At 35.2% G+C, this 27,009-nt stretch overlaps 1 protein-coding gene across 2 annotated transcripts in view; it reads left to right on the forward strand.

The window, feature by feature from the left end:
* The first annotated feature begins 1,438 nt into the window (after positions 1 to 1,438).
* LOC110108606 (autophagy-related protein 2) overlaps positions 1,439 to 27,009 on the forward strand; it is a 38,262-nt gene continuing 12,691 nt past the window's right edge. For both annotated transcript variants that reach the window (XR_002304485.2, XM_020839307.2), the window contains exons 1-7: positions 1,439 to 1,830; positions 5,747 to 6,843; positions 13,868 to 14,016; positions 15,324 to 15,622; positions 15,778 to 19,041; positions 19,138 to 19,250; positions 26,367 to 26,571. Coding sequence is in view for 1 of the 2 variants with exons in the window: in XM_020839307.2 (XP_020694966.1) it covers positions 1,636 to 1,830; positions 5,747 to 6,843; positions 13,868 to 14,016; positions 15,324 to 15,622; positions 15,778 to 19,041; positions 19,138 to 19,250; positions 26,367 to 26,571 (5,322 nt within the window). In the remaining variant the exon portion in view is untranslated. The remainder of the gene's footprint in view (positions 1,831 to 5,746; positions 6,844 to 13,867; positions 14,017 to 15,323; positions 15,623 to 15,777; positions 19,042 to 19,137; positions 19,251 to 26,366; positions 26,572 to 27,009) is intronic.

Raw genomic sequence — 27,009 nt, forward strand, 5'->3', positions numbered from 1 at the left:
TGGAAAGCTTTGCTTTTGCATACTTTATGAGACTTTCAGGAGTCATGGTTATTCCATTTATTTGACAAGTGACAAACTTTGCTCCTCCAAATCTCCTCAGATCTGGAATATGAGGTTCATATATCTACAGTAAACTAATCCATATACAATTTTATAAGAAAATTTAAGTAATTTAAATATTTATTGTATATAGAGTCTAATGAATGCTTTAAATTTTATTTTCACGATAATTGTGAAGAGTATGCAATCTAATGCATCATATACTTGATTTAAAAAGAAACTTAAAGTTACACATGATTGTATATAGTTCTTTAGGAATCATTTATGTATAAATTTATTTCACATTAATTTTACCATTTTAATGTAAACATTAGTTTTTGTGTATATTAATTATTTTATTACCATTTTTAAATTACTTTTAAATTTACATTGGTTGTCTAATAAACGTTGAGTTGTAGCTCTTGAATTGCACAATTAAATTGCACTCTATGTTATTATGATTTGCTATATATATTGGATAAATTAAATAAATCAATTAATTCATTATTTTTCAGTTTCCTTTCTTTTAGTATATATTTATTAAATTAATATTCATTGCAGATTTTAATTCACTTTCCTTTTTTTCTTCATTTTTTTATCTATAAATATTGTAAAAACTTATAATACAAAATTAAAGAAAATATATGTTGTAGAATTTGATATTGTGATTGCAAGCCACTCTATAATATTAATCTTGTAGTTTGCTTCATTATAATTCATGTTCGAATTATGTTTAAATTATGATCGAATAATTTTTGAACAAGAATTGCATAGTTCTTAGCTAAAATCAAGTAGTCATTAGATTATAATGGAACAATTTTGGAATCATATTCGAAAATTTTTGAGCAACGATCGAACAATCTTCAAATCATATTCACATTGGTAGAATATATGTTTGAAATTTTTTTGAACGAGCGTCAAATATAGGCCTAAACTTAGTTATAAAGTGGTTGGAATCATGTTCGAACTAATATTAGCCATAACTAATATTAACCATGATATATTTTATTTAAGGTTTCGTTTCAGATAGTTTTTGACCATTACTTCTGTTTTCAATAAATTTTTATGCTAAAAAATTGATGAAAAAAAAAGTAAGAAAACTATCATAATCCGTCAATAATTAAAAATGATAATATTTTGATTACGGAAATATTTCCCAAATTTCAGCTATTATGAGCGTCTAAAGCCACATTTCAAATACTGTTATTAAATATGGTCAAATTCTATAAGAAAAAAATAATAATTTCAGAACTGAACAGAAGGTAGAGCATACGCCACGCAATAACTCCCTCAAACCGGCGGCTTTCATTACCGGTCCGATTCAACCGGTCACACGAGAAGCGGTTCAGCACTTCCGTATCGTACAAAAGGCGTGCTTGGGGAATATGGCTTCTTCTTGCCTCCCCCTACCTCCTAACTTCTCCCTCGCTTTTGGATTCATTCGATGGGCAAAACTCCGCCGCCTTCTCCACGAAATCCCGATTGCCGCTACCGCCGTCGCAGCCGCCAGATCGCTATTTAAGGGTTAGAGTAATTACGCCAGTTCTGCCGTCTCCGGCGTGAAGGACGGCGGCGGCATCTACTACCGCGGAAGAGATGTTTCGGTGGGATTTTGCTGAGTCGATTTTCTCGAAGTGGGCGATCAAGCGAGTTTGCAAGTTTCTTTTGAAGAAGAAGTTGGGGGATTTCATTCTTGGCGATATTGATCTTGATCAGCTCGAGGTGCAGTTTACTCGCGGAACTATACAGCTCTCCGACCTCGCCGTCAATGTCGATTACATCAACCAGAAGGTATTTTACCTCTCTTGTTGTTATATTATTTTTCTTTGATGTATTGTTTTATATATTTTTTCGTTTTCTTCTATGGTTGCCGTTTTGGCGAGGCATGGAGGTTTCTTTCAAGAAAATCAAGTTTAGGTGTGAGAAGGGAGTTTCTTTTATCCTTGATTTTGTGTTGGAATTGCTTAGTTGCGCGAGATTTAGTTGAATTGGATGACTTAAAAAAGGGTTTCAAATCATTTGGCAAAATTGTTGATTGGTCCTTTTTTAGTTGCTTTAATTGGAAATCATTGTTTGGAAATGGAGAAATTTGCTAAATTCTGTCATTTGGATGGATGTAGTTACAAATCAATATCATTTTTAAACTCCGGACACTAGCTACATCCCCCCTCAAGTGTAACGATTTCAATTTCTGCGTGAAAATTAAAACATCTCATTCTAAAACATGCTTCTTTATCTGCAAGCAGCCAATAAGCTGTTAGGAACATATAATATAGGGTTTATGATTGCAGTTTTGGTAGTGCCATTAGAGATTTTCATGATTCTTTTGATTCCTATTGAGTTGCTTTGGATGTGGCAAATCAGGAAAGAACTGTTGTAAAATGAAGTTTTTATTTTTTCACTAGACTGGGATGGATATACAGTATATTTGGGAACATTTTTAGATTGGGAGAAGATGATTGAATATCATTTTCCAGATGCTCTTCTAATGCAGACCTAACTGAGAGACCATTTAGTTGTCAATCAATTTGTTCTAGAGTTTTTGTATATAAGGGCTTGTTAAATAGCTGCTCTAATCCAAGTAAAAATAAAATAAGACTAGTATAACAATGAAAGTCTGATTGGATTAAGGAAAAAAATAGCATGTAATAACTTGTAGGGATGCAATAGCTAAAATTGTGGTGGAAATTTGATATCTTGGTTGATGCTAAGGAAGAAAACCTGTTTAGAGAAAGAAACATGAAGATAAAAAGATGGAAGATATTAAAAGAAGAGATGGTTGGCTTAATGTGGAGGGTAAAGATAGACAAATCTAGCCTTATGCTTGGCAGAAGAGGAAAGGATTGATCCTTAAGAAGAATGCCCATAGGATGGCCATATCTTTTTTTGATTATAAACTAACTTCAATTATAACTTAAGTCCTACTATTTATAATATTAGCCCTAATTATTTTTTATAATTTAACCCTTATAGCCATGTCTATGCATGTTCTATGCATGTTCTGGCCAATGATCATTTTTCTCCAAATAAATGACAAAAATGACAGCTATGGACCACGATATATATCAGACACATTATATGATTTTGAATAAACTAACATGAACAAATGCTTAAGTTCTAGGGTTGAAGTAGGCGTCTCTAACACTCCAATTCTTTTTTGATGTGGAGAATTTTATTCTGAAGAGTTGAATGTTCTTGGTGAAAGAATTGAAGATTATTGACTATTCTGTTAAACTAACGAAATTCATCCCAAAAAAAAGATGAATACAAAATCCATTGTAAAGAAGGGGTGATGGATGAGAATTCATTGTAAGGAAAATTAGATGAAAGGAGAAACGTGATGATTATTAACAAATATCTTTAGAAGGATATTGTTATAAATCCTCAAGAACACTATTGTCATCTCTTAAAAGATATCTATTTAAGTCTGGAGGTTGTTATTGATGGCGATGGAGTGATTTGAATTGATTTTTTTATTTTGCAAAACAAGAAAAAAAAAACTATTTTCCTTTTATTTGGGCTCATAGATAGGCTAGGTTAGCCAATCAGGTTGGTTTAGTTAGTTTTGCTATAGTTAATCAAGTTGGAATTAACCCTATTAAGCTGGTTGAGTTGAGTTTAGTTTTGGAAAATAGGTGCAAGGGTAGGTTTAGAAAAACTAACTAGGTTTAATTGGGCTAAAGTGATTTATAAAAATTATTGTGGAAAAAAGGATAGTTTAATGAAAAATTGAATTTAAACTTTGAATTAGAGTTATTGAAGTTCAAAACTAAATGTAATTTTCGATTTGAAATTCAAATTGAACATGCTACTGCAACTTATGAACCATAATTCAATATTAGAGTGGGCCATGATCTAATTTGATCATTTTAGGCTTTAGCTTGCAGTTCCGAGAGGGGGTCTACGTTGACTCTCTCAAGAGTGACCATATGTCAATATGCCATTGTATGTTTTGCAGCTCTCTTGTGTTGATCAAAATCACAATTTAGAAGAACATTAAAAAAGATGTGGGGTGTATCTCCCTCTACAAATTTCATGTTGATCAATTTGGTTGAATTTGATCATACTAAGTGCGGATCTCTCGCAGTCGCAAACCAAAAACTTGCAAAATAATTTATACGGCAGTTTAGGAATATAACCCCTATCTATTATCATAATCACACGATTTTTGAATGAAAATTCCCCCTTGATAACTTGTCAAATCCATGAGCTTCAATCACGATACCAGTTAAAGTTGTTGTGGACTTTTGATACCTTGATTACTAAAACGGAAGAACGCGGTGTAGTGCAAAAATTATGAAGGTAAAGAGATAGATGATATTGTGAAGAAGATGTGTAGATGACTCAAGGGTAGGAGAAGATATGAATGAATGCTCAATGTGGAGAAAGAATGATGATTTGATACCTAGAAAGGCTTTTATTGAAAGTTCATATATTTATTCTATTCATCAACTATCTATAATTATAAGCTAAGACCTACTATTTATGATAGTAATCATGATTTTTTTGGACAATCTAACCTTTAAAATAATGAAAAAAATGGACAAATATATACATTACATCACGTGATCATTATACACCTAAAAAACAGCAAAATGACAAATATGGGGAATAACATAAAATTGTTACATCAAATAATACTGACTAAACTGAAATGGAAAGTCTTAATTGTAAGGACTGAAGTAGATGTCTCATATTACAAGAGCTTTAACTTGATTCGGTTGCAAACTGCCTTGGCTTGCAAGCGTTGTTGCCTTAGTACCCCAATACTGTACTATATATTTCTTTAAGCATTATTTTTTAAAAAAATTATTGTTAAATCTTTTTTTTTTTCAAATATAAATCCACTGAAATTTCTTCCTCATTTTTTTTGTTGTCTTGTGTTTTTCTCTTATATATTTGAGTGGATTTATCATTTAGCTGGAGGCTTGACGGGGAAGATTTAAAATCATATTGAAGCTTTAGAATTTGTTGCTCAAGTTACTATGAATTATTTCCAACTCAAGGATTTGGATGTCCTGTTAGATGTTTTAATATTTTCTAATACTTATGTTAGCCATTTTTATACTACAAGAAGTTTCTTCGAATAGCAAATGTTGCAAGCACATACTTGCCGCTACCTTTTTGCTTTGTTTGGTGCTGTATCTGTTTTGAGATGCAGCCCTTTTACTTACATTCATACTACAAGAAATATATCTGGTCCTGAATTATTTATGGACAATCAATATTGTTGTGATCAACAATGATGTTACAGTGATTCATCCATCTATAGATTAATCCATCTATAGATTAGTTGCACATGTTTTTGCTGAGAACATCCACTACCATTAGATACTGCAATCCCGGATATTCATATTATAAACTTGGAGATTTGCAAATATACCACTGGATTCTTATATATTTATATATCTAATATAAAAAATTTAATATTACTTAGATAATACCCTCCTTCTAAATGACATCAAAATATATGCTTGAAATGATATATTTCACTTTAGATAAGTAAATATTTGTGTTATTTTAATATCAGTTAAAGATTAAGATATTATATAAAAAAGGTAATATATATATATATATATATATACACACAGGCACACAGACACGGACACGCATACTTTTAAGAATTCAATGACATGTATGTGAATCCCCCTTATAAATATTGTTTCTTTTCTTTCCTACTTCTCATGGTTTTTGCCATATGCTTCAGTTTGCTGGGGCTGCAGTGGTATTGAAAGAAGGATCAATTGCTTCCCTATCAATTAAAATACCATGGAAGCTGCAGAACTGTCAGATAGAACTTGAAGAACTTGAACTTGTGTTTGCTCCATTCACGGGAAGCAAGATTCAGGTGTCTAGCAGCTGTTTGGAGTCAAGTAGCGGTCATAAACAACAGATGAGCCTTGGCCCAGATGAAAATGGACCGAAGATCAGCCGAGAGAGCTATGGATCAGTTTCTCTAGATATTCATGAAGGAGTTAAGACAATCGCTAAAATTGTGAAATGGCTTCTTACTAGCTTTCATGTAAGGTTAAAAAATCTTATAGTTGCATTTGATCCTTGCTTAGAGATGAATGAAAATAGATTGCCAGTAGACAAATCATTGGTTCTTCGAATTGCGGAAACAGAATTTGGAACCTGCCTTTCTGAAGATGTTGTGCAAACTCAAATTCCTATGGCTGATTGCCTTCTTGGAATGGCGAAGCTGACAAATTTTGTGAAATTTGAAGGTGCTGTGATTGAGGTCCTTAAGATGCCCGACATTGATAAGAGTCCTTGTCCTCAGGATAGTCTAGAAACTATATGTAATGATTACAGTTCAAGTGGCTTACCATTAAGCAGTACCACGGCAATTTTGACTGGTAAAAGTGGGGGGATCTCAGGAAGAATGAACATATGCATTCCCTGGAAAAATGGATCTCTTGATTTTCATAAAGTTGACGCTGCTGTCTGTTTTGATCCTTTTGAATTAAGGCTGCAACCCAGCACCATCGAGTGGATTATTATCATATGGGAATCCCTCAAATATGCTAGCACAGCTGCAAGGAGCTGTGTTCAGTTTAACACGATTGATTCTTCTTGCTCAAAATCTGGATTGCATAGCTACTCGTCTTTGAGAAGTTCTACTATTTTGGGGGCTGATATTACAAAACCAAGCATCAGGAAATTTTCAGAGGAATTGCATTCTGATATCAATAGAGAGACAATTCCTGAGGATCTACTTCCTCAAACACATGTTATTCAGAACTGGGTGCCATTTTCATTCAAAGAAGACCAAGCAGAATTGGAGCAAGATTATGGAGCAAGGTTTTTATTATTTAACAACAATGATTTCCTTTTTTTTAAGCTAGAATTATTCTTTCCGATCAGCATCTGTTTATTCATCTTTCAGTTGGAGAATCTGTTAGTTCATAATGTTAAAATGTTCATCCTGAATGCTCTGTTTTGGTTCTGCAAGTTGCACGCTTCTAGAAGAATTCTTTTTTTTTTTTATATATGTTATGATTTTGTACTTAACATATCTTGTTTTTTTTCATCTAATTACAAGGCTATTGATAAGTGCACTGTAAGAATGTGCAAGCACCCAACATTGTTCCAACTAAGATAGTAGCGAGTTTGCTTACATCACAAAAAGCACCTTTATTATTTTCATTTGAATTTTTGATAACTTTCTTAATTTGAGATGATTTTTTCATTTGCTGAACTTGAGAGCAGTTCATATCATAACAGGGATGATATGTGCAAGGTGAGAATGTGTAAGCACAACACTACTCCAACTTTGTGTTAGTGTATATCCTTTTCTTCCATCACAAAAGTACCTTGTTTATACTCTTTAAAGTTCTTGATAATTTTCTTAGCTTGAAATGTTTTTTTCTATTATTAAGCCTATGAATATACGTGTCTCTAGTCATCTTATTTTATAGCAAGTCTATGTTTAACAAAACCAAGCTTGATGTATGTCACAGAAGAAAATTCTTTGTACATAAATTGGAGTGGTCCATGCATACAATTTAGACCTTAAGAGCACTTAATTGGTCATATATAAATTCATTTATTCAATCATTAATCATTATGCTGACCCCACGTGGTGAGACAAAGGCTTGATATTGTTGTTGTTGTAATCATTAATCATTATCATGGAAAAAAAAGGAAAAAAAGAGACCTTGTGACAATCCTCCTTTAAATTCTTATGATAACTTGAAACTAAACTCCAAAAACCCTCCAAATATAAAGGAAGGGATATTATAGGATAAGCACTCATATCAAAGCTTGGGCACCCGTAATTACTAAATTACCCATATAAAAATGTTGAGTAAAATTTTATTTACAAAAGGCCCTCTTTCCTATAAAACTATGTCATGCTTTTGGGTAGGGGGAGGCTCATCCTCGATGTCTTATTCACCTTCTTGTTCATAATATTTTGAAAGGTTAACTACATTAAAGATGGTTAAAATACTTTTATCCCTTGATAAATCAAACACGAAGGGGTATTATAAGATACACACTTATAGCGAAACTTGGGCACCCATGATTACAAAATTAGCCCTATGAAAACTGTTGAGTAAAATTTTATTTACAAAAAGACCCCCTCTCCTTATGAACCCATGTCATGTTCTTTTTTTTTCTTTAAAAAAGTTTCTTTTTTGTTTTTTTTAACCTATGTCATGCTCTTGGGTAGGGGTGACACACCCTCGATGTCTTATTCACCTAGTTATTCATAATATGGTGATAGGTCAACTACTTTAAAGATGGTCAAAATACTTGTATATCTTGATAAATTAAATACAAAGGAAGGGATATTATAGGATAAGCACTCATATCAAAACTTGGGCAACTGTAATTACTAAACTACCCCTATAAAAATTAATTGTAATTTCTTTGCCAACTCAATTTTAATTTCTCACGCAGCTCCTTGCATTTAGTTTCACATCAGTTATCTATTGTTATACTAGTTTTGGTATTAAACTCAGAAGCAACAATTATAAGGGTTAGATCTAAAGGTGTGCGGGGATTCTGTCTATAAATTATTCCAAAGTGACTTCGACCTTTGGTTTGATTTACAGGTCAATTATAAGTAAATTCAACTTTGGCTAAAATGAGATCTCATTATTTTATATTTTTCCTAACAAAGCATAGTTTAAATTTCTCAAACTTAGATCGATAGCTTATGCCTAGCCATCAGTTTGAGAATGAACCATTGAACTAAATTGAAGTTTAAAGCCTAATTTTCTCCATTAAGTTTTCCATAAATGACTAAGGAATCTCACATCACAATTATATGTAATAGTTATTCAGGATTCCATGTAAACAAACAATTGCACAGAAATAAATATTAGTAATATAAGAAGCGTTATATGTTTTATGAAATGGAATAAAATGCGTCATCTTATTGAATCATTCTTCAATAACTATAGCCGAATCTTTGTGCCTTTGGGTATTTGGGAGACCTCAACATCCATACTCGCATCTACCAAGGTAATTTGGGCACAACAAAGGAGTATGTATCTCTATTTTTTGATTCCTTGTTTTAACTGTATAACAAACTTGACATCTTCTAAGGAACCAGTCAACCTTTTGCTGAATAAAAGGCAAAAATGTTTTCTTGAATTAAAGTGTTAGCTTTACTTGTAAAATTCTTTTGCCATCCCTCCTTGAAACTTAGATAAAATAGCCTCTCGTAGAGAACAATGAGGAATACATACACAATTATGTAAAAAAAAGTACCCATCTCATATCAAAAAAAATGATAGCTTCCCTCTTGACATGATTGCCATTTCTCCTCAAAGTTTGTGTCCCTGGGATAACAGTTTTTTATAGTCTTGAAACCAATAGCCTTGGACTAGAGGGTACAATAACCTCTTACTTAAGTATGCACCCGTTTAAGTACGCTTCCCGGTTAAGCACGCAAAATTTTAACGAAAACTTAGGGTTCAAGATTTATAACTTGAACATGTCATGAATGGTCATTTGATGTAAGTTCTTCGACATTTCTAAAAGATAGGCGAGAGCTCGTACCTGAATGTGCTCTGAATAGACTGCAGGGTGTGCGGATGATAAGCTAAATCCTTCCACAGGAGCTGGACGTGCTGGCAGTAGCTTGGCGTGTGGATGGTATGTCACGATGTTCATTGGATACTCAAATTAACGAAGTGAGAATGAACAGTCAGGCGGTTATAATATTACTTTTAAATTCAAACACAACTTATCATATACATTCTAAATAAAACTGAAGAGCCACTAATATCTATTTTCATCAAATTACTTATAAAATTTTCGTAATTTAATATTTTTCATAAATAAAAAATTTACCTGCTTTTATTTGAGTGTCGTCTTCTTTAGGCATACTCCTCTCTTTTAGCCATTTTCACTTATGAGGAGATGTACCTAAAAAAATGTTAATTTAATAGAGTTAGTTTACTAAGTAAATTCAGTGGGTAATCACTATGTCATTTACAACAGTTAGACATATAAAATAAATTATATATGTTTCTTTGTTTTTCTTACACAGTTAACATATGCATTTTCTTTCATATGCTATAGATTATATAATTCATCTTTCACATAAATTACTACTTATGCTATTTTATTTGTCCATTTTCTATTAGGATAAATTATAAAAAGGAGCTTGTTTAATACATAAATACACAGATGAATCGCATTTAAAAAAAATTAAAAAGGAGCGAAACCGGATAACAAAATTTTGGTTTCAAAAAAAAAATCCAAAGAAACGGGATATATATATTTACCGGTTTCTTAATAATAAATAAATAAATAGAAATTTTAATAACTTTTTAATAAATATATAATAAGAAACTGGAGGTCCGAAACTTGTCTTAATGATGTCAGAATTTGACGATCTTGGGCTCGTTGGATTTGTCTCGACAAGCCGCTCGATTCGATTACAAGCACGTTATGTTTGGAAGGCATTCATACCTCCTCATGTAATTTTTTACCAACATAAAATTATATTGAACCTCAATCATAGTCGTTGGTCAAGCCCTACTTAAATCCACTATCCTACACGACCTAAATTCCTAGTAGCTGGAAATGGCCATTCCTTAATTCCAACAACTTTCAAAATAGCAAACTAGGCTAATCTTGACTGCAAGAGAAGGATCTAGGGTTGGGTGATCGATTGTGGTGGAGTCCGGAACTACACTATGAACTTTTATCTACTCTCCTCTCCAAGAGTAGGGAATCCATCCTTAATTTCTCAGGGTAACCTGATACTAAGCTTAAGAAGACTGCCTCCAAACACAATGGAATGGGTATTTGTAGGCTAACCACTCATATCAATATCATGCCTCTTAATTACTAAATTACTCCAATAAAGTAAAAAATGGAAAATAAGCCACAAGTAAAGTTTTTATTTATGAAAGCTGCCCCCCAACCAATTTTGTTAAGGAAGCTTCCCATCATTTGCTTCAAGATCGCAATATTAGTCTCCAACTTATTGGTTCTGCACCCAAGTCCAACTTCTAAAGGTTTAATTTTCTAATAATTACCGATCAAGCTATTTGCAATATGCTCTTTAAATTTATATTTTTGGATGACTAGGATGCTTATCAAAATTATGTTGGGCTTGCTCTAGAGTGAATGGATACTTGCAAATAATAATTATGTAAAATGTAAGTGTAATCTAGCAAAATATCTAAATGATATGTAAACAAATTTTCTGGAAATGCTTATTAGCAACTATTGGTGCAAAGTAATCATTTTTCTCTCCTATAAAAAAAATCTAATTTAGTTCTTTTATATATATATTGAAAATAGGTCGGTTCAAAATCATATAGTTTTAAGTAGGATATTATCTGTGGAGCTCTCAATTTGCTCACTTGTAATTCTCACTAGTTATGCTAAGTTGGAGGTGGTGCTTAGGCAAATTTTTTAAGTTTAGAAAAGCTAGTAAGTTATTCATTCCAAGGTATAAAATTTACTAGAAATATATTATTTATCATAACATCAACATATATTATACTTTATCGTAGCAGGTTGAATGTTAGAAATTTTTTCTCTCCTTATATGTAGAAGATCTTTTAAGTTGTTGGTGATTGCAATGGTCCAAGGTGAGTGGTTATTGATAGAAATGAGTGATGTCATAGAAAAATCAATGATGTGAGGGGACCTATAGCTGTTATGCAAAAATCAATGGAGATTCTGAGTGGCTTATGAAGGATGGAAACAATATGAAATCATTAAGACAATGTAGCCTAGTGGGACTATGTTAGTCATCGACTACCTTGAGAAGAAAAATATATCTATGCAAACCAATGACATTTTTAGCTTGGAAACTAGAAGCGGTGTTGGGAACAATAGAGGTGACATAGCCCTTAAAGTTAGGGGTGCCATAATGGAGGTCAGTGTCATCATAAAGAAGATGGATTTTTGAGACGAAGCAAATAAAAGTGTGAAGGACCCGCAATGCGTGTTACATGAGCTATATTGGTAGAATAACATATGGGCTAGGACGAAGAGCATGCAAGAAATGTGAGAAACAAATGCGGGGCATGGGGAGACCTAAGATATGCAATATGCAAGATGTGCATGGGAGTCCATGTGCAACTTCAAATGGTTTGCGTGTGTGGGCAAGTAAGGGGTAAGTTGCTAGTGAGAAGCGCAATCTGCAATGGGATGGACGAGCATGTGAGCCAGGAAATGCACGTGTGCGTTCAATTGCTAGATTTCAGTGATCGAACATGCATGGATTCTAGAAAGTAGGTTTGAGTGAATCACATGTTTATGGATTTGAAAGTTTAGGGCTTAATAAGTATTAGGCTCAGATAATGCAAAAAAGTATGTATGCAATTGCCTTTTAGGGTTGCATTGTTGCAATTACGAAGACGAACTCTGATACCAAAATTGGAGGGGGCAGACTGAAGAGGAAAGTCTCAACTTTAGTTGCATAACTTCAATTAATAGATAATTTCATTCATTTAATCATCAATCAATAATCAATATGTACATCATAGATCCCTATTTATAGTAGTTAATAACGTTAAGATTAAACTTCTGAATGTTAATGTGGTCCTATCCAAAATAACAAAATTGGAACCTGTTCTTATGATTCTTATTCTATAGAAGATACTATTGTAAAAAATAAAATAAAATAGAAAAATTATAAGAAATTTCATATTTATCTCTTTCTATCGAAAGCTCTCACCTATGACGACATACATTTTATCAGATATCTACAAGCAAGCATGGTTTTGGATTCATATCCTGAATTTTATTGTCTAGTGGGTATTGAGTTATCTTCCAACTCCTATAGTCTTAGTAAAATATGCAGCATTGTTCCCTAACACCATAGATTTCAGGGTGACAACTTCATGTTGGTACATTGGTTCACTTTTCTAGTATAGCCAGTTTTAATCTTTTGTCTTTGTTACAGAGGTATTATCCCTTTTTATTATTTTGTAATTTAACAGCATTCTGTTTCTCTACGAAGTTGCTACTGATTTTTTTTCCTTAAAAGAGCTGGAACTTCGGTTCTTTCTCCCATCTTGCCTCTGGTTGTTGTTATTTGACTATGTTCTTAGGACTAGTTTGATAGAGTCGATTAAATAACCTTTTGGGCTGTCGTATGTATCCTGCTTGATTTAGTACTCTTCATTGTTTCCATTTGATTGATTGAAGATATTTCAAATTGAGACAGTAGACCACTCTGCACGCCCTATGCCCCAAAACTAGCCTATTTCAGTGTACTGCAATTTTTTAATATAACGTGATGGGCTTTAAGTCAAACATTGGTGCATGGAATCAATTCAAGCTGTACTAATATCTATTAGATCATTTTAAGCAGTAAAAAACGATTCTTATTCCATAATCCAATGCGTGACTGAACATGTAGTTGGGAATTGCATGACTCCTCACATGGCCCAGAAATTTAATGCTCATTTAAAAAATTTTCAAGTTGTTATTTTTTAACATGTAACTAATAATCATTATGAAGGAAAATATTCTTTAATATTGGTTTCCATTCTGGTTCAAGATAGATACCGAAAACACTTGAGTTCCTCCAGTTCCCATCTTTACTGGAACAGCTGCTAAGTGATGTGGTATGCATTTACCTTCTCCTTCATAATGTACTCAAGGACGCACCCATAAATAGTTAACGTTTTCTTGTAGACCTTCTGCTCAAATGTTCTACTTTGCTGGTTTTTGTTTGGAAATAGGTTCACAACATTTTCTTATTTTGTTGTTCATCGCCCCTGCAATGATATTGTTCATGTTAATGCTAAGTCTTTTGTTACACACACACATATATCAATTTTTGTTCTTTCATTGATGATTGTAACCTACTCGGGTACTAATTGATGAATCTAACTTGCAGCATAGATCAATTTTTTGAATGCTTTGATGGGTTGCGGAGTTCTCAGGCAAATTCTGGAACTAGTGGGCTATGGAACTGGACTTATTCAGTTCTCAGCGCAATTAATGTTGCATCTAACCTGGCTTCTGGTTCTGGTCATATGCTTACAGGTATTTTGCCGAAGATGTCTTTTTGTGAGGCATATTTTCATCTGCAAGATATGAAATTTTCTGCAATCATGCATGATGTGTTATACTTAAGCACGACAATATGGATATATGCTGTGAGTGAATAATTGATGTATCTTTGTTATCTTATTCATGGTTCACATGCGCACACAGTAGTCATGTACTCAAATACTTTAATAAAAACTGTATGAATGCAGTGGGTGTCCCATATTTTATTTAAAAATTTCAATCTTTGAATTAGAAAAATGGCAGATGATGGGTTTTTGATGAGCCGTCCATGTATCTTGATATTGAATGGGTAGGGAATTTGTCCCTGAATGACTATGTGCTTATATTGAACTCTTTTAAAACATATGATACTGTATCTCAGCATGTTCTAGGTTTATCTGCCTTGATATGATTCTGGAATCTCAATGTTGATATGAGGACATAAAATTTAACTGCTAGCCAGTGTGCTATGATAAACCTGTCCTTGCGATAAAAAGTATCATTGTTGTATTATTGAGATTGATCCGGTAAATCACCGCTTTTCTCTTGTAGCTTGAACTAGTTGGAGAAAGAATTTAGTAGTGATAGCCATTTGAAATGAGAAATAGAAGGTGCATGTTTGTCTTCTGTGAATGTATTCCCGCCTTGCTGATGTCTAGGAGGGTTTGATTTCTACAACTTTAACCCTATGAAGTAGAGCTTTCAGATTGCAATGTGTGATCTCCAGTCACAAAGGGCACCCTAATTGTTCTACCAAGGCCTGCCTGCTAAATAATAAAATGAAATATTGAATAAATCAACTTTTGGACTTTGAAACTTTCTAATCAATCTACTATATTTCTAGATTGTCGAAAAGCAATCAGTTTAGTTACATTTTCTATGATGTGTAAGTCTGCCGGGCGTACTGAGCGCAAGGAGCAGGAGTGATTTTTGATATGGATGGTACTGGATTTTGGGGATCTCCATTGTCAGGTCATTGGGCTAAGAAATATGTTTTCTTGCATTCGCCAACCATATGGATCCATAAAAACTTTACAAATAGGATTCAGTTTTATTCTGTTCATAGTTTGGAAGGTTCTTTTCCTTTTTTGCTTTAGGTTCTTTAAATTGTGTGAACATCAGCTAGTACGTAAATGTGTTCTGGTTTTTGACTCTGAAAAGGCTGATAAAATTTTAGTCCTCTTGATAAGTTGCATATTAATGGGCATCGTTTCTTATGTCTTTGTCTTTATGTTTCTCTCTCTTCAATTTATGATTTTCTTGATAAGTATCCTATCACTTTTTCATTGCTAATTGTGCAGAGCAACATGTTGAGACCTGTTTAAGAGCAACTGTCACAGGGGTCTCTCTTTTCCTTTTTTTCCATGACAAGGAAGAAAATGTTTCTGATCAGTTACTGGGTGGTGACAGGGATGCCAACAAGTCATGCCGACTAGATTATTTAAGCTCTCCAACAAGTTGTACACAAACCTTTGACTCCTATGCGAGCTGTTTTTCATCTATGAATGTTGATCAGTCAACCATTGCTGAACCTAGTTTGACTGGATTTAAGATGCACCATCTTGAAGCAAAGTGTCAAGATGTAGTTATTAATTTTCAGGTTAACATTAACTCTGTTATAATAATTTTCCTACATGATATCTGCATTGTTGTTTAAATTTTGTCATTTACTTCGATTTATCATCACCAGTATCTTATTCCCAACTCATCATCATTATTTACCTCAACTAATTTCTTTTCTGTGAAAGCGAACAGATTGGCTCGCGAAAGAAAGATTGTCAAATATCAATCAAGCATGTCAAAATGGATGAGTACTATGATCATAAAAGTCATGTCAAGATGTTTGGCTTTTCTGATAACAGTGACTGTGGTGATCAGATGCTTAGAAATAAAACTATGAAGCAAAAAGTTCTAGATGCTCTCCCTCCCTTTCCTGCTTTTGTCCAAGAGTATGATTTAGAATCATCTGTTGAGCACAATTTTGAGAAAATAAATGAAAATTATTCATCTCAGGATCAGATGATTAAGGTTGGTCTCATGGAATCGTTTGGTGACTGCAGCTTCCAATGTGTTGTTAGTCTTTCAGATTTAGATGGAAGTTCAGTCGCTTCAATTACTTTTTCTTTGCATTTTCCACCGTGTTTTATGTGGCTCCACTTTCATTTAGTAGACTCGCTACTGAATCTCTTCAAAAAGGTTGAAACCTGTATTAAGAAACGTAGCGATAACAGAGATTTTGTTTTTTATGACTCATCTGGTGATAAAAAATTGGTCTCCCCTCATGATGTGAAAGGTTGCGATTCTTCCATGAAGACAATTTCTAATGTGCAAGGAAATATTGTCTTTGCTCATACAAGGATCATAATTTGTTTTCCTCTGCAAAGTATGGAAGACTTTGAGCATTTATACCTTATGGATAAGTTCATCATTCTTGAGCATTTCCCATTGCTTATTGCTGAAGAAGTTTTGCATGTTTATCCTTGTCCGTTAAAACAACTAATTGCACCAAATAGTAGTACTTGCTCCCCTACCTTTTCCTTGCATTTTGAGCTAGGGACCTTTGACATATACTTGACTAATTCTATAATCAAAGATGTTGCTGCTGATCAATCTATTCCATTAGAAGTGAAAGATGTCTCTGCTGTGAAAGTTCTTTCATTGACCAATAAAACAGGTGACAAACACTCTGGAATTAGTATAGTTTGGCAAAAAGGTCCTGTAACTGGTCCTTGGATGGCAAGTAGAGCTTGGAGCATGGCTTCTACACATGATCGAAGAAGTAGGAATAAAGTCACCGGAAAAGATTGTGAATTTTCTTCTGTGACAGCAGTAGAGGACTTTGAGATGAATAGTTCTGATATTCATCAGGAGTTGATTCTTAGCTCTGGGCTTCTCCTTTATTTAAGTTTTTCTATCATTAGGCTCAATCTCCACAGTCATAATTATGAAAGATTGAATTACCTTTTAGATATTGCCAGTAACGGCTTATCTAATGGAGGTTCTTCTAAATTGAGTGTCTCTGAGGAGGAGCGGACTCTGTGTAAAGAAAATGCATCTCAAAAAGCTATTATTATGGATTGTGATGTCTTGGATTTATGCATTGTGTTCGATGAGGTACCTGACTGCAGCCATTCGGTTCAGAAGGAGCTGGTGGGTTCATGGAATTGCTTTAGTCTCATGATTAAGAACTTTGAGATTATGTCTGTCTCAAATATTGGTGAAGTTAGTGGCACAAACTTTTTCCGGCTCGTTCATGGAGAAGGTCAATTATGTGGTTCCTTATTCAATGGTAATAACTGTACATCGGACACAACCCAGGATGTTCTTTTGATATCGTGCATGAACTCTGCTAGCGGGCGGGGAGGAGGTGATGGTGCCAATATGCTGTCTTTCGGCTCTGCTGGAACTAAAATTACTTACCTATGCAATCCCCAATTATCTCGCAGTTACACATCCATACTTGTTCATTGCGGGACAATCATTGCACCTGGGGGCCGCCTAGATTGGGTTAGCCATTTATGTTCGTTCTTTAGCTTGCCTTTTGAAAAGGAATCATCTATCATTGATGTAAACCAAGCTGAGCCTTCTTCAAATTCTACGAATTATGAGGCATCTTTTTTTCTTGATTTGGTGGATGTAGCTCTAAGTTATGAGCCACACTTTAAACGTCTGGCTATAAATGGTGACAGTGCATATGCTGGATGTGATGATATTTTTGAGCTAAGTCAAGGAATAGCTGAACAACTAGTGGGCTGCCTTTTAGCTGCATCTTCATTCAGCGTATCTAATTATGCCATGTCAAACTCTGCAATTAGTGATTACAATATCCAGTTACAAGATTTGGGACTTCTTATTTGTCAGTCCTCAGGCTTGAACAATGATTATGGGAGTTATGATGTTAGTTATCTGCAAAAGACTGGTTATGCCAAAGTTGCTTCGGGTAACCTTTTAGTGGCTATTATCAAAATTAGTAGCTTAAGGTGGGAAGTTGAATGTTCAGAATCGCATATCAATTTTGATACCTGCCATGATACAACTCATGGTCTGTTTCGCTTGATTGCTCAGTTGCAGCAGCTTTATGCGCCTGATATGGAAGATACTCTTGCACACCTGCAATCTAGGTGGAAAAGCGTCCAGCAAAGTCAAAACGCAAATGAATCTGATGATGCTTCAGATAGTTCTCATTCTTCTAGTAGTTTGGATGCTGGGAAGAAGCTTTCTACAAGTGATGACAACTCTTTGTCTATTGGGCTGTTGGATGGGATTGTTGAGAATGCTTTTCACCCAACCAAAGGGTCTAGTATTCGTCTTAATCCTTCTGTACTTGGCCAGGATAATTATTTTGATAATGTGAATACAAATTCGAGCATCTCTCATGTTGACGATGTCTCTTCTGTGAAAGTGTCTTTTATGGGGTCAGCTTGTAACTTGGGAGTGGAGCACTCTTGTTTAGAAAGTAACTCAGTATTGGATAATATTGAAATAGAATCTGAGAAGGAAGAATCTCTTCCCCAACTCATTGAAAGCTACTATTTTCCTGAGATAATTGCACCTTCCCTAACTGTGAAAAGAAGTCTACCAGTAGAAGATCAGAGATGTAAATATGGTTTGCCTTCTCGTGTTGTTGACGGTGGAAAGGGTGGATGGTATGAGGATGGTCACCTGATGATAGTAGATAATCATATTCCAAATTCTATACTTCTTGATTCTGATCAACATCATGAGAAAACAAAGTTTGTGCCTGGTGATTCGGATGCTTCTGCTCATTGCAGTGAAAAAGGGAAGATACTTCTTAAGAATATAGATGTTAGATGGACCATGTTTGCTGGATCAGATTGGTCTCAACAAATGAAAAATTCAACTGGAAAAGATGCAAGTATATCCTTGGAACTTGTTTTGTCAGGGTTAAATATTCAATATGCAATATACCCTGATGGTGAGGTCAATGTCTCAAAACTTTCCATCTATTCCCAAGACTTTCATCTCTATGACAGAAGTACAACTGCTCCATGGAAGATGGTATGATTTTTCAATACTGGGAACAACTTTAGATGTTACCAAGAATGTATACTGCACAGAAAACTGTTTAAGAATTTAATTTTCCCCCATTTGTAGGTGATTGGGCATTATAACTCCAAGGATCATCCAAGAGAATCCTATGCTAAAGCATTTAAGTTAGATTTGGAAACTGTGAGGCCTGATCCAACAACACCTATTGAAGATTACAGGTAACTGTTAAACTGTTAAAATCCATTACTTAATTAATAATGCATCATTTGTTATCATAAAAAGCTACATAAAAATTTGTGTTTAATGCGTTTTTTCTCCAATGAATTATTTGTTAATGTATCTTTTGTTATTGCAAAATCTACATCAAAGTTTATGCTTTATGTAGTTGCTTGGTGATCCTGACTATTTGCACTTTTTTGTTCTCTTCTTATGAACTTTTTAATATTTTGATAGGAGACTCTATTAATCGTTGGAAAACAGCGAAAATTCTCCACAAAAATCCCCACAAAACTAGGAAAACGGTAGATAATTTGTATTATTTGATGAAAGGGAAACGGAAAATACCAAGATACGATTGATCCTCTATTCGAGAGGAGGATCTATGATGCGGGCAAAAGGTATAGGGAGCCTATACCCTTCGCCCACAAAAGAGAGACGACGGACTTCTAACGACGAAATTGAGGAGGAGAAAAGAGACGAGAACAATAGGGAAGAACAAACTCTTACATTTCAATTTTAAAACCAAATAAAAAAAAAATTATGACGACGACTTACAAACAACACGACAGACATCCTAAAGTTGCTGCACTTTGAGAAGAAGGATACTGGTGGAGCGGCACTTGCGGAGAGACGAAGAGATTAGAAGCCCGAGAAGAAAGGGTGGAAAGAGCCTGCAGGATTTCCGGAGGGGATGAGAAAAGAAAGTTGGAAAGAGCCCGCAGGATTTCCGAGCAACCCGCAGGTTAACAGATTTTCCAAAAATCAAATATCATTCACTTAACTATTTCAAACATTACAATACCCCCATATATATAGGTATGAAAGGGGAAGACCAAAAGACACCTTACATTAATTTAACACTTAATTCAAAGCACTAAACACATAGAAAACTCCCCCCCCCCCAAGCTCACGGTTTAACACCCAAACCAGGAACCAAGGAGACAGCCACGGGAGACGAGGGGAACCGCACGGACCAAGAGCCACGGCCACGGGAAACGAGGGACGGTCACGAAAGGAGCCCAGCCGTGAGATCCCAAGAGGCAAACACAAAATACTAAAAGCCATGAGGAAACCAAGGAGTCACCTCATGGGAAAAGCAAATTTTTGGAATTCTAAAGGCCGGTTTGGAATTCCAAGAGACAAACATTAAAACAAACATAAAAAACATAAAATTACATTAATTAAAAGATAATAAATGAACTAAAATGTTAGCTCATAATGAGCTAACCCTTAGTTCAATAAATGAACCAAAGCCCCCAGCTCATAAATGAACTAAAAGTTTAGCTCAAATATGATGAACTACTAGACTCAAGGGAAGCCAAAATTTGATTTATTTTGGACTAGTGTTGACCCCCCCTTTGTCTGCATCAGACTCCCCTTCTTGCGAATTCAGCTCTTGATGAATTATCTGTTGTTGATTCTCTTGAGGCGGTGCATATAGTTCATCGAGCTCCTTTAGTTTTTCAGCAAACCTCTTCAAAATTTCTTCATGTTCTTTTTCAAATTGTTGTTGTAGAAATCTCTTGTACTTCTCGAATTTTTGATCACATAGGAACATGTGATACTGAAGTTTGTAGAGTCGATCTTGAAGTGGATCCGTTGAGTCTCCTTCTGTAGGTATCCATCTGTCCAACGGGAGTGGGACATCAGGATTATGTTGATCGCTTTCTTCCTGGAATGTATCCATATTTTTGGTATTTTCCATTTTTTTTAACTCAATAAAAAAAATTACAAGACTCAAAATACTCAAACTAAAAAACTTAAGACTTATAATAAGACTCTAAACTCTTGACAAACTCAGACTTGACAAAACAAAACTTTGACAAACACTGACTTGAAAACAAAACTCGACAAACCAACCTAGGATTTCCTAACTTGCTCTGATAACAAATGATGCGGACAAAAGATATAGGGAGCCTATACCCTTCGCCCACTAAAGAGAGACGACGGACTTCTAACGACGAAATTAAGAAGGATGAGAAAAAAGACGAGAACAATAGGGAAGAACAAACTCTTACATTTCAATTTTAAAACCAAATAAAAAAAACTATGACGACGACTTACAAACAACACGACAGACACCCTAAAGTTGCTGCACTTTGAGAAGAAGGATACAGGTGGAGCGGCACTTGCAGAGAGACGAAGATATTAGAAGCCCGAGAAGAAAGGGTGGAAAGAGCCCGCAGGATTTCCGGAGGGGATGAGAAAAGAAGGTTGGAAAGAGCCCGCAGGATTTCCGAGCAACCCGCAGGTTAACAGATTTTCCAAAAATCAAATATCATTCACTTAACTATTTCAAACATTACAATACCCCCATATATATAGGTATGAAAGGGGAAGACCAAAAGACACCTTACATTAATTTAACACTTAATTCAAAGCACTAAACACATAGAAAACTCCCCCCCAAGCTCACGGTTTAACACCCAAACCAGGAACCAAGGAGACAGCCACGGGAGACGAGGGGAACCGCACGGACCGAGAGCCACGGCCACGGGAAACGAGGGACGGTCACGGAAGGAGCCCAGCCGTGAGATCCCAAGAGGCAAACACAAAATACTAAAAGCCATGAGGAAACCAAGGAGTCACCTCATGGGAAAAGCAAATTCTTGGAATTCCAAAGGCCGGTTTGGAATTCCAAGAGACAAACATTAAAACAAACATAAAAAGCATAAAATTACATTAATTAAAAGATAATAAATGAACTAAATTGTTAGCTCATAATGAGCTAACCCTTAGTTCAATAAATGAACTAAAGCTCAGCTCATTAATGAACTAAAAGTTTAGCTCAAATATGATGAACTACTAGACTCAAGGGAAGCCAAAATTTGATTTATTTTGGACTAGTGTTGACCCTCCCCATTTTTCTACATCAATCTATCTCTCTCCCAAATCTCTAGAAGCCTCTAAAGCCCAAAACCTAAGAAAGATCTCAAATTTAAGCCAAATTCAAGATGCCCTAACCCTCGAAAAACAAAATATTTAATGCATACAATCCAAAAGAAAATCTCTAAACAGTCATTATATTCAAATTTCGCTCCTAAACTCCTCCTAAAACCTTCCTAGTTTGCTCTATTGGACTATGCAATTTGATCGACATGAGTAAGAGGCGGAACTTCTCCATCTATGTCACCCGTAAGTTGGCTCTGCATGGACCGGCTGGATCCATATAACAATACTCCTATTCCAAAGACCCACCTTGTCCGTAAGGTGAAAAGACGGCACCCTTCTCCATTCCCTCGTCATCGCAAACGGTAAGAACATGAATAGTTCAATCCTTATACATGTGCCCCGGCGTTTACCTCTCGTCACATCTGAAACAGAGCCCCTTCGCCCTCTTCTATTGTAATTCCATTTCTATGAGCTTATTGAAGTTGTCCCCAGGTCTTCCTCCTATAGTATTTTCCTTCAAAGTCTTCTGAAGAGTATCCGATGTTGGCTCCTTAGATGCAATAAGATCCGCTCCTCTCTCTAGGTGTCTCTGATCCTCTACAGATTAAGCTAGCTTCATAGCCTCTCCCAGGTCACGATGCCTCATCACTCTAACTGTTGTGTGGATCTCTGGTTTCAATCCCTTCATAAAGTTTCCCTCCAGTACAGTCTCTAGAAGCCAATCCAACGGCTGGCAAGGTACTCAAATTGCTCATGGTACTCCACCATTGTCCCCTCTTGCATCAAAGCGAAGAACTGCTCATAGAAGCCCCTCCCATACTGGTTTGGAAATGTTCAAACAAGACGTCCTTAAACTCCCTCCAGTTTCATATCGGTCGCCTCGTATCCCTCCACTGGTACCATGCTAAAGCCTTCCCTTCCAAGCACATCCCGGCTGCCATCAATCTCTCCCCCTCCATTAATATGTTGGCGGTAAAATACCTTTTTCACCTTGTAGATCCACCCATGGGCGTCCTCTCCCTCAAAAATAGGTATCTTCAACTTCCTCACCCTCAGATCGCCTATTTTCCCTTCATAATTTCCCCTTCCTCAAGAGAGTGGTTCCCCCAAAGTGTCCCAATCATCTCTTCTACGTTCATACCCAATCCTTCCATCAAATTCCACCTTCTCTTTCAAATTCAACACCCCTTAGATCATAACTAACCCTCCCCTTTCAAATTTTGCCCCCCTTTTGTCATAATTACCCTTTTCCCTTTCAAATCCCCCATCTCTCCTCTCCAAATCAGCACCTCTTTATTCTTGCCCTATATCCTCCCCCCTCTCCCATACCCTCTTCCTGACTCCTCCCTAGGAATAGATTCTAGGGAGACATTTTTTTTGTTCCCTCCAAAATCTCCAACTTTTGATCTTCCCTTTGTCTGATTGGCTTAGGGTATCCCCACTTCTCTAGCTGTCGACGCCTTCCCTCACCTCCGACGAAGATATTTTGATTTAGCCCTCGAGAACTTTCTTCAAGATCTTCTCCAGTATGGAAAAAATCGAATATATCTTATCATGGACGACTGGAATATTCTTTTTTAAATCTGAAACTTGAGTTTGGAGATATGAAATTTCATATTTCATTTGTCTGATCTCTCCTTCTAATATCTCTACCTTTCTTCCTGCCATAAGTCCCCAGATCTTTATTATTCTCGAAAATCCAAATTTCCACCACAAAAATAGTAAAAATCACTGCCTGAAATAGAAAAGATTGCCGCAGGAATTCTCCAAAAATTGCCTAAGAACAGTCCGGAAAACGCTTTGATACCAATTTGATAGGAAACTCTTGAAGATCTTAAGTAATTCCTATCAATCTTTGGAAAATAGCAAGAATTATCCACAAAAATCCACACAAAACGAGGAAAAATTAGATAATTTGTATTATTTGATGAAAGGGAAACGGAAAATACCAAGATACAATTGATCCTCTATTCGAGAGGAAGATCTATCTCTTCCAAATCTCTAGATGCGGCTAGAACCCAAAACCTAAGAAAGATCTCAAATTTCAGCGAAATTCAAGATGCCATAACTCTCGAAAAACAAACTATTTAATGCATACAATCCAAAAGGAAATCTCTAAACAGCCCCTACATTCAAATTTCTCTCATATACTCCTAAAACCTTCCTAATATGCTCTTTTGGACTATGCGGTTTGATCGGCATGAGCAGGAGGCAGAACTTCTCCGCCTCTATTACCCGCAAGGCGGCCCTGCATGGATCGGCTGAACCGGTCTAACATATTTCTTTAGAAATATTGCTTCTAGTACTTCAAAGCAGGACCCCTAACACTTTGAAGTTAAGGACTCCTAGCTTACTATTTTGGATGTTCTCTTTTAAAATTGAGCCTTATGCTTCTAATTTTACTTCTCAGTGAAACTATGCAACAACAATATCATCAAGCCTTTGTCCCACTATGTGGGGTCGGCTACATGAATCCTTTTTCGCCATTGTGTCTTGTTAAAAGTGGAACTATGTGCATTTTGAAAAATAATGCTTGATGAAGTTATCTCACTGTGTAATTAGGGCTTGACGGTATTCTTTCCTTTCTATGGACAAGAATACTTTTTACTGCGTTGCTTCTTACTTTTTCATCATTGGTTCTAGAGACATGTATCTAGGTCTGGCAGGCAATTTATTCTTATCAAGCTGAGACTTTTCTTACTAACGTTTGATTGTTTTTAGTTACATAAATTGGTAGTTTGATTAATATCAATTATCAAATGATGCAGGATAAAGCTTGAACTGACTTAGCAATTTTTTTTGGTTGGATATTTTCTTATGAAAATATCTGTTGGGACTAAAGTGTTACTTCAGTTCATGTGATCTGTAACATAATTTTGGTGATTTATGGTATTTTGTTGTGGTTTTTTGTTCAGTTCACCTGTATGTATCGTATTCAATTTCCAACCGATGGCCTCCACTGATGAGGTGTTCATAATGATGGTATTTGGACCTCCGAATGGTAGATAGTCAACTAAGTCCCCACCACATATGCTGTAGGAAATGGGAGGGTTTTTTGTGGCAAGAATGATGGATGTTGCAGGTTTGGGGGGTGGTGGGGTTGGGTTTTGTTTATTGCGGGTAAAAGCTTATTGAGTTGGGTTGATGAGCCCCATTATTAGTTAGGTTGGTGGATTTTTTATCTTTTGTTTTTATGTTTGTGGGCTGTGGGTGGTGGGCGGGGAGCCACTCATAAAAAATGCATCAGGAATACATAACAAATTTAACTAAAATTGCGAGTCATTTTTGTAAAATTTACTAGAAACTAATATAAAAGTATGTCATAATTTTTTCTCCTCCAAGTTACCGTTCAGAATCATTTTAAGATGATATTTGATTTTCTTGTAGTTTTAATTAAAATTTTGGTGATAAATCTCTTGGTACTTCTAATGGATTTTTTGCGTAGGAGCTATTGATACAATTTTCTTCTAGTGTTGAGGAGAGTAGTTTAGCACTGGCTGCGCCCTAGTATAGTTTAGTTTACTCTTAAGGATTGGAATCTTAGCTATGGAAGTCACATTGAAGTGAGTTGCAGTGAGGTCGATTTATTCTGTTGAAATTGATGCAGTACATGTCACTAATCAGGTCAAATTAGCCTGCAGAAGTCTAATTGGTCATATGCCAATTACGAGGAGTCAAAACTAATCCACAACAGAAATAAACTAAGTTCATTTTCATCTCTTTTTAGCCCCATCTGGTGGATTTATTATCAGAATTAATCTTAAATATATGTGTTTTATTATTAATTTATTGAAGTTTATTTCATTTGGGTGGACTAATGTGTACAATTATTGAAACTTAGGGGATCATCGTGGGATAAATAGAACCTCAAGATATCATTAATTTTTTGAGGAACCAAATAAGAATTTACCTTTTTACAAAAACAACTTTATATTTTCAGCGATATCTATGATTTGGTTTGATTTGTCTCTTGAATGCATTTTTTTTTGGGTAATTGATGTTTCATCTTATCACAGTTATGCTCTAGTCAACCATTTCTGTCTGGTTGAGAAACAACTAAAACCAAGCCACTTTGCTTCACATGCCTTAACATACGCAAATCTTTCAAATAAATCTTTTGCTCTTCTATCCCATGCCACAATTAGTCTCTAGCGTGTATGGTTTACATTAGTTTCTATTATAAAATCTGTTCTCTGCTTGTGTCTAATGTTTGTTTTGGGCAGGTTATATCTTGAATTTCTTCCATTACGGTTGCATCTGGACCAAAGCCAGATAAATTTCCTTATCAGTTTCTTTAGCAATGGATCATCTGTTGAAGAGTCTCCAAGCATATCTAAGGATTCCGATATGTCATGTATAGCTGAGAAAAAGATTAATGTCCATAGAAGTCAGCCAATTGTTGAGGAAGCATTACTTCCTTTCTTTCAGGTGAGCATTTTGGTGGTCCGGTGTAATTTCTTCAGTCTTGTGGTTGCAGATTTTTTATTCGATAGCATTTTTGCTAGTTTTTTTTAAATTTGTTCATATGATTATCATCAGCTGTTCCACGAAGTACTCCAAAGAAAAACTTTGATATTCTTATGAAACATTGTTGAATGGCTGAATATTAGTTGGTTTTTCTCTATTGGATCTGTAGCATGGTTCCCTATTTCTAGTGAAGAGAAAGATATCTTACAAACCTTCTTTGTTAGAAGAATGGAAGTTTTGTTAAAAAGTGGTAGTTTACCTGTGTGGTAATTCATTATTCTTGAACGCTTAAATTGCTAGTTCTTTTTTTATTAAACTTGAGGAGATTTTGTTTTAATAGTTAGATTATGTTCACTTTAACTTGCACTCTTTGACAAATCTATTATTTAATTATTATAG

The sequence above is a fragment of the Dendrobium catenatum genome, unplaced genomic scaffold (genome assembly GCF_001605985.2).
Source record: "Dendrobium catenatum unplaced genomic scaffold, ASM160598v2 fragScaff_scaffold_743, whole genome shotgun sequence".
Lineage (NCBI taxonomy): Eukaryota > Viridiplantae > Streptophyta > Magnoliopsida > Asparagales > Orchidaceae > Dendrobium > Dendrobium catenatum.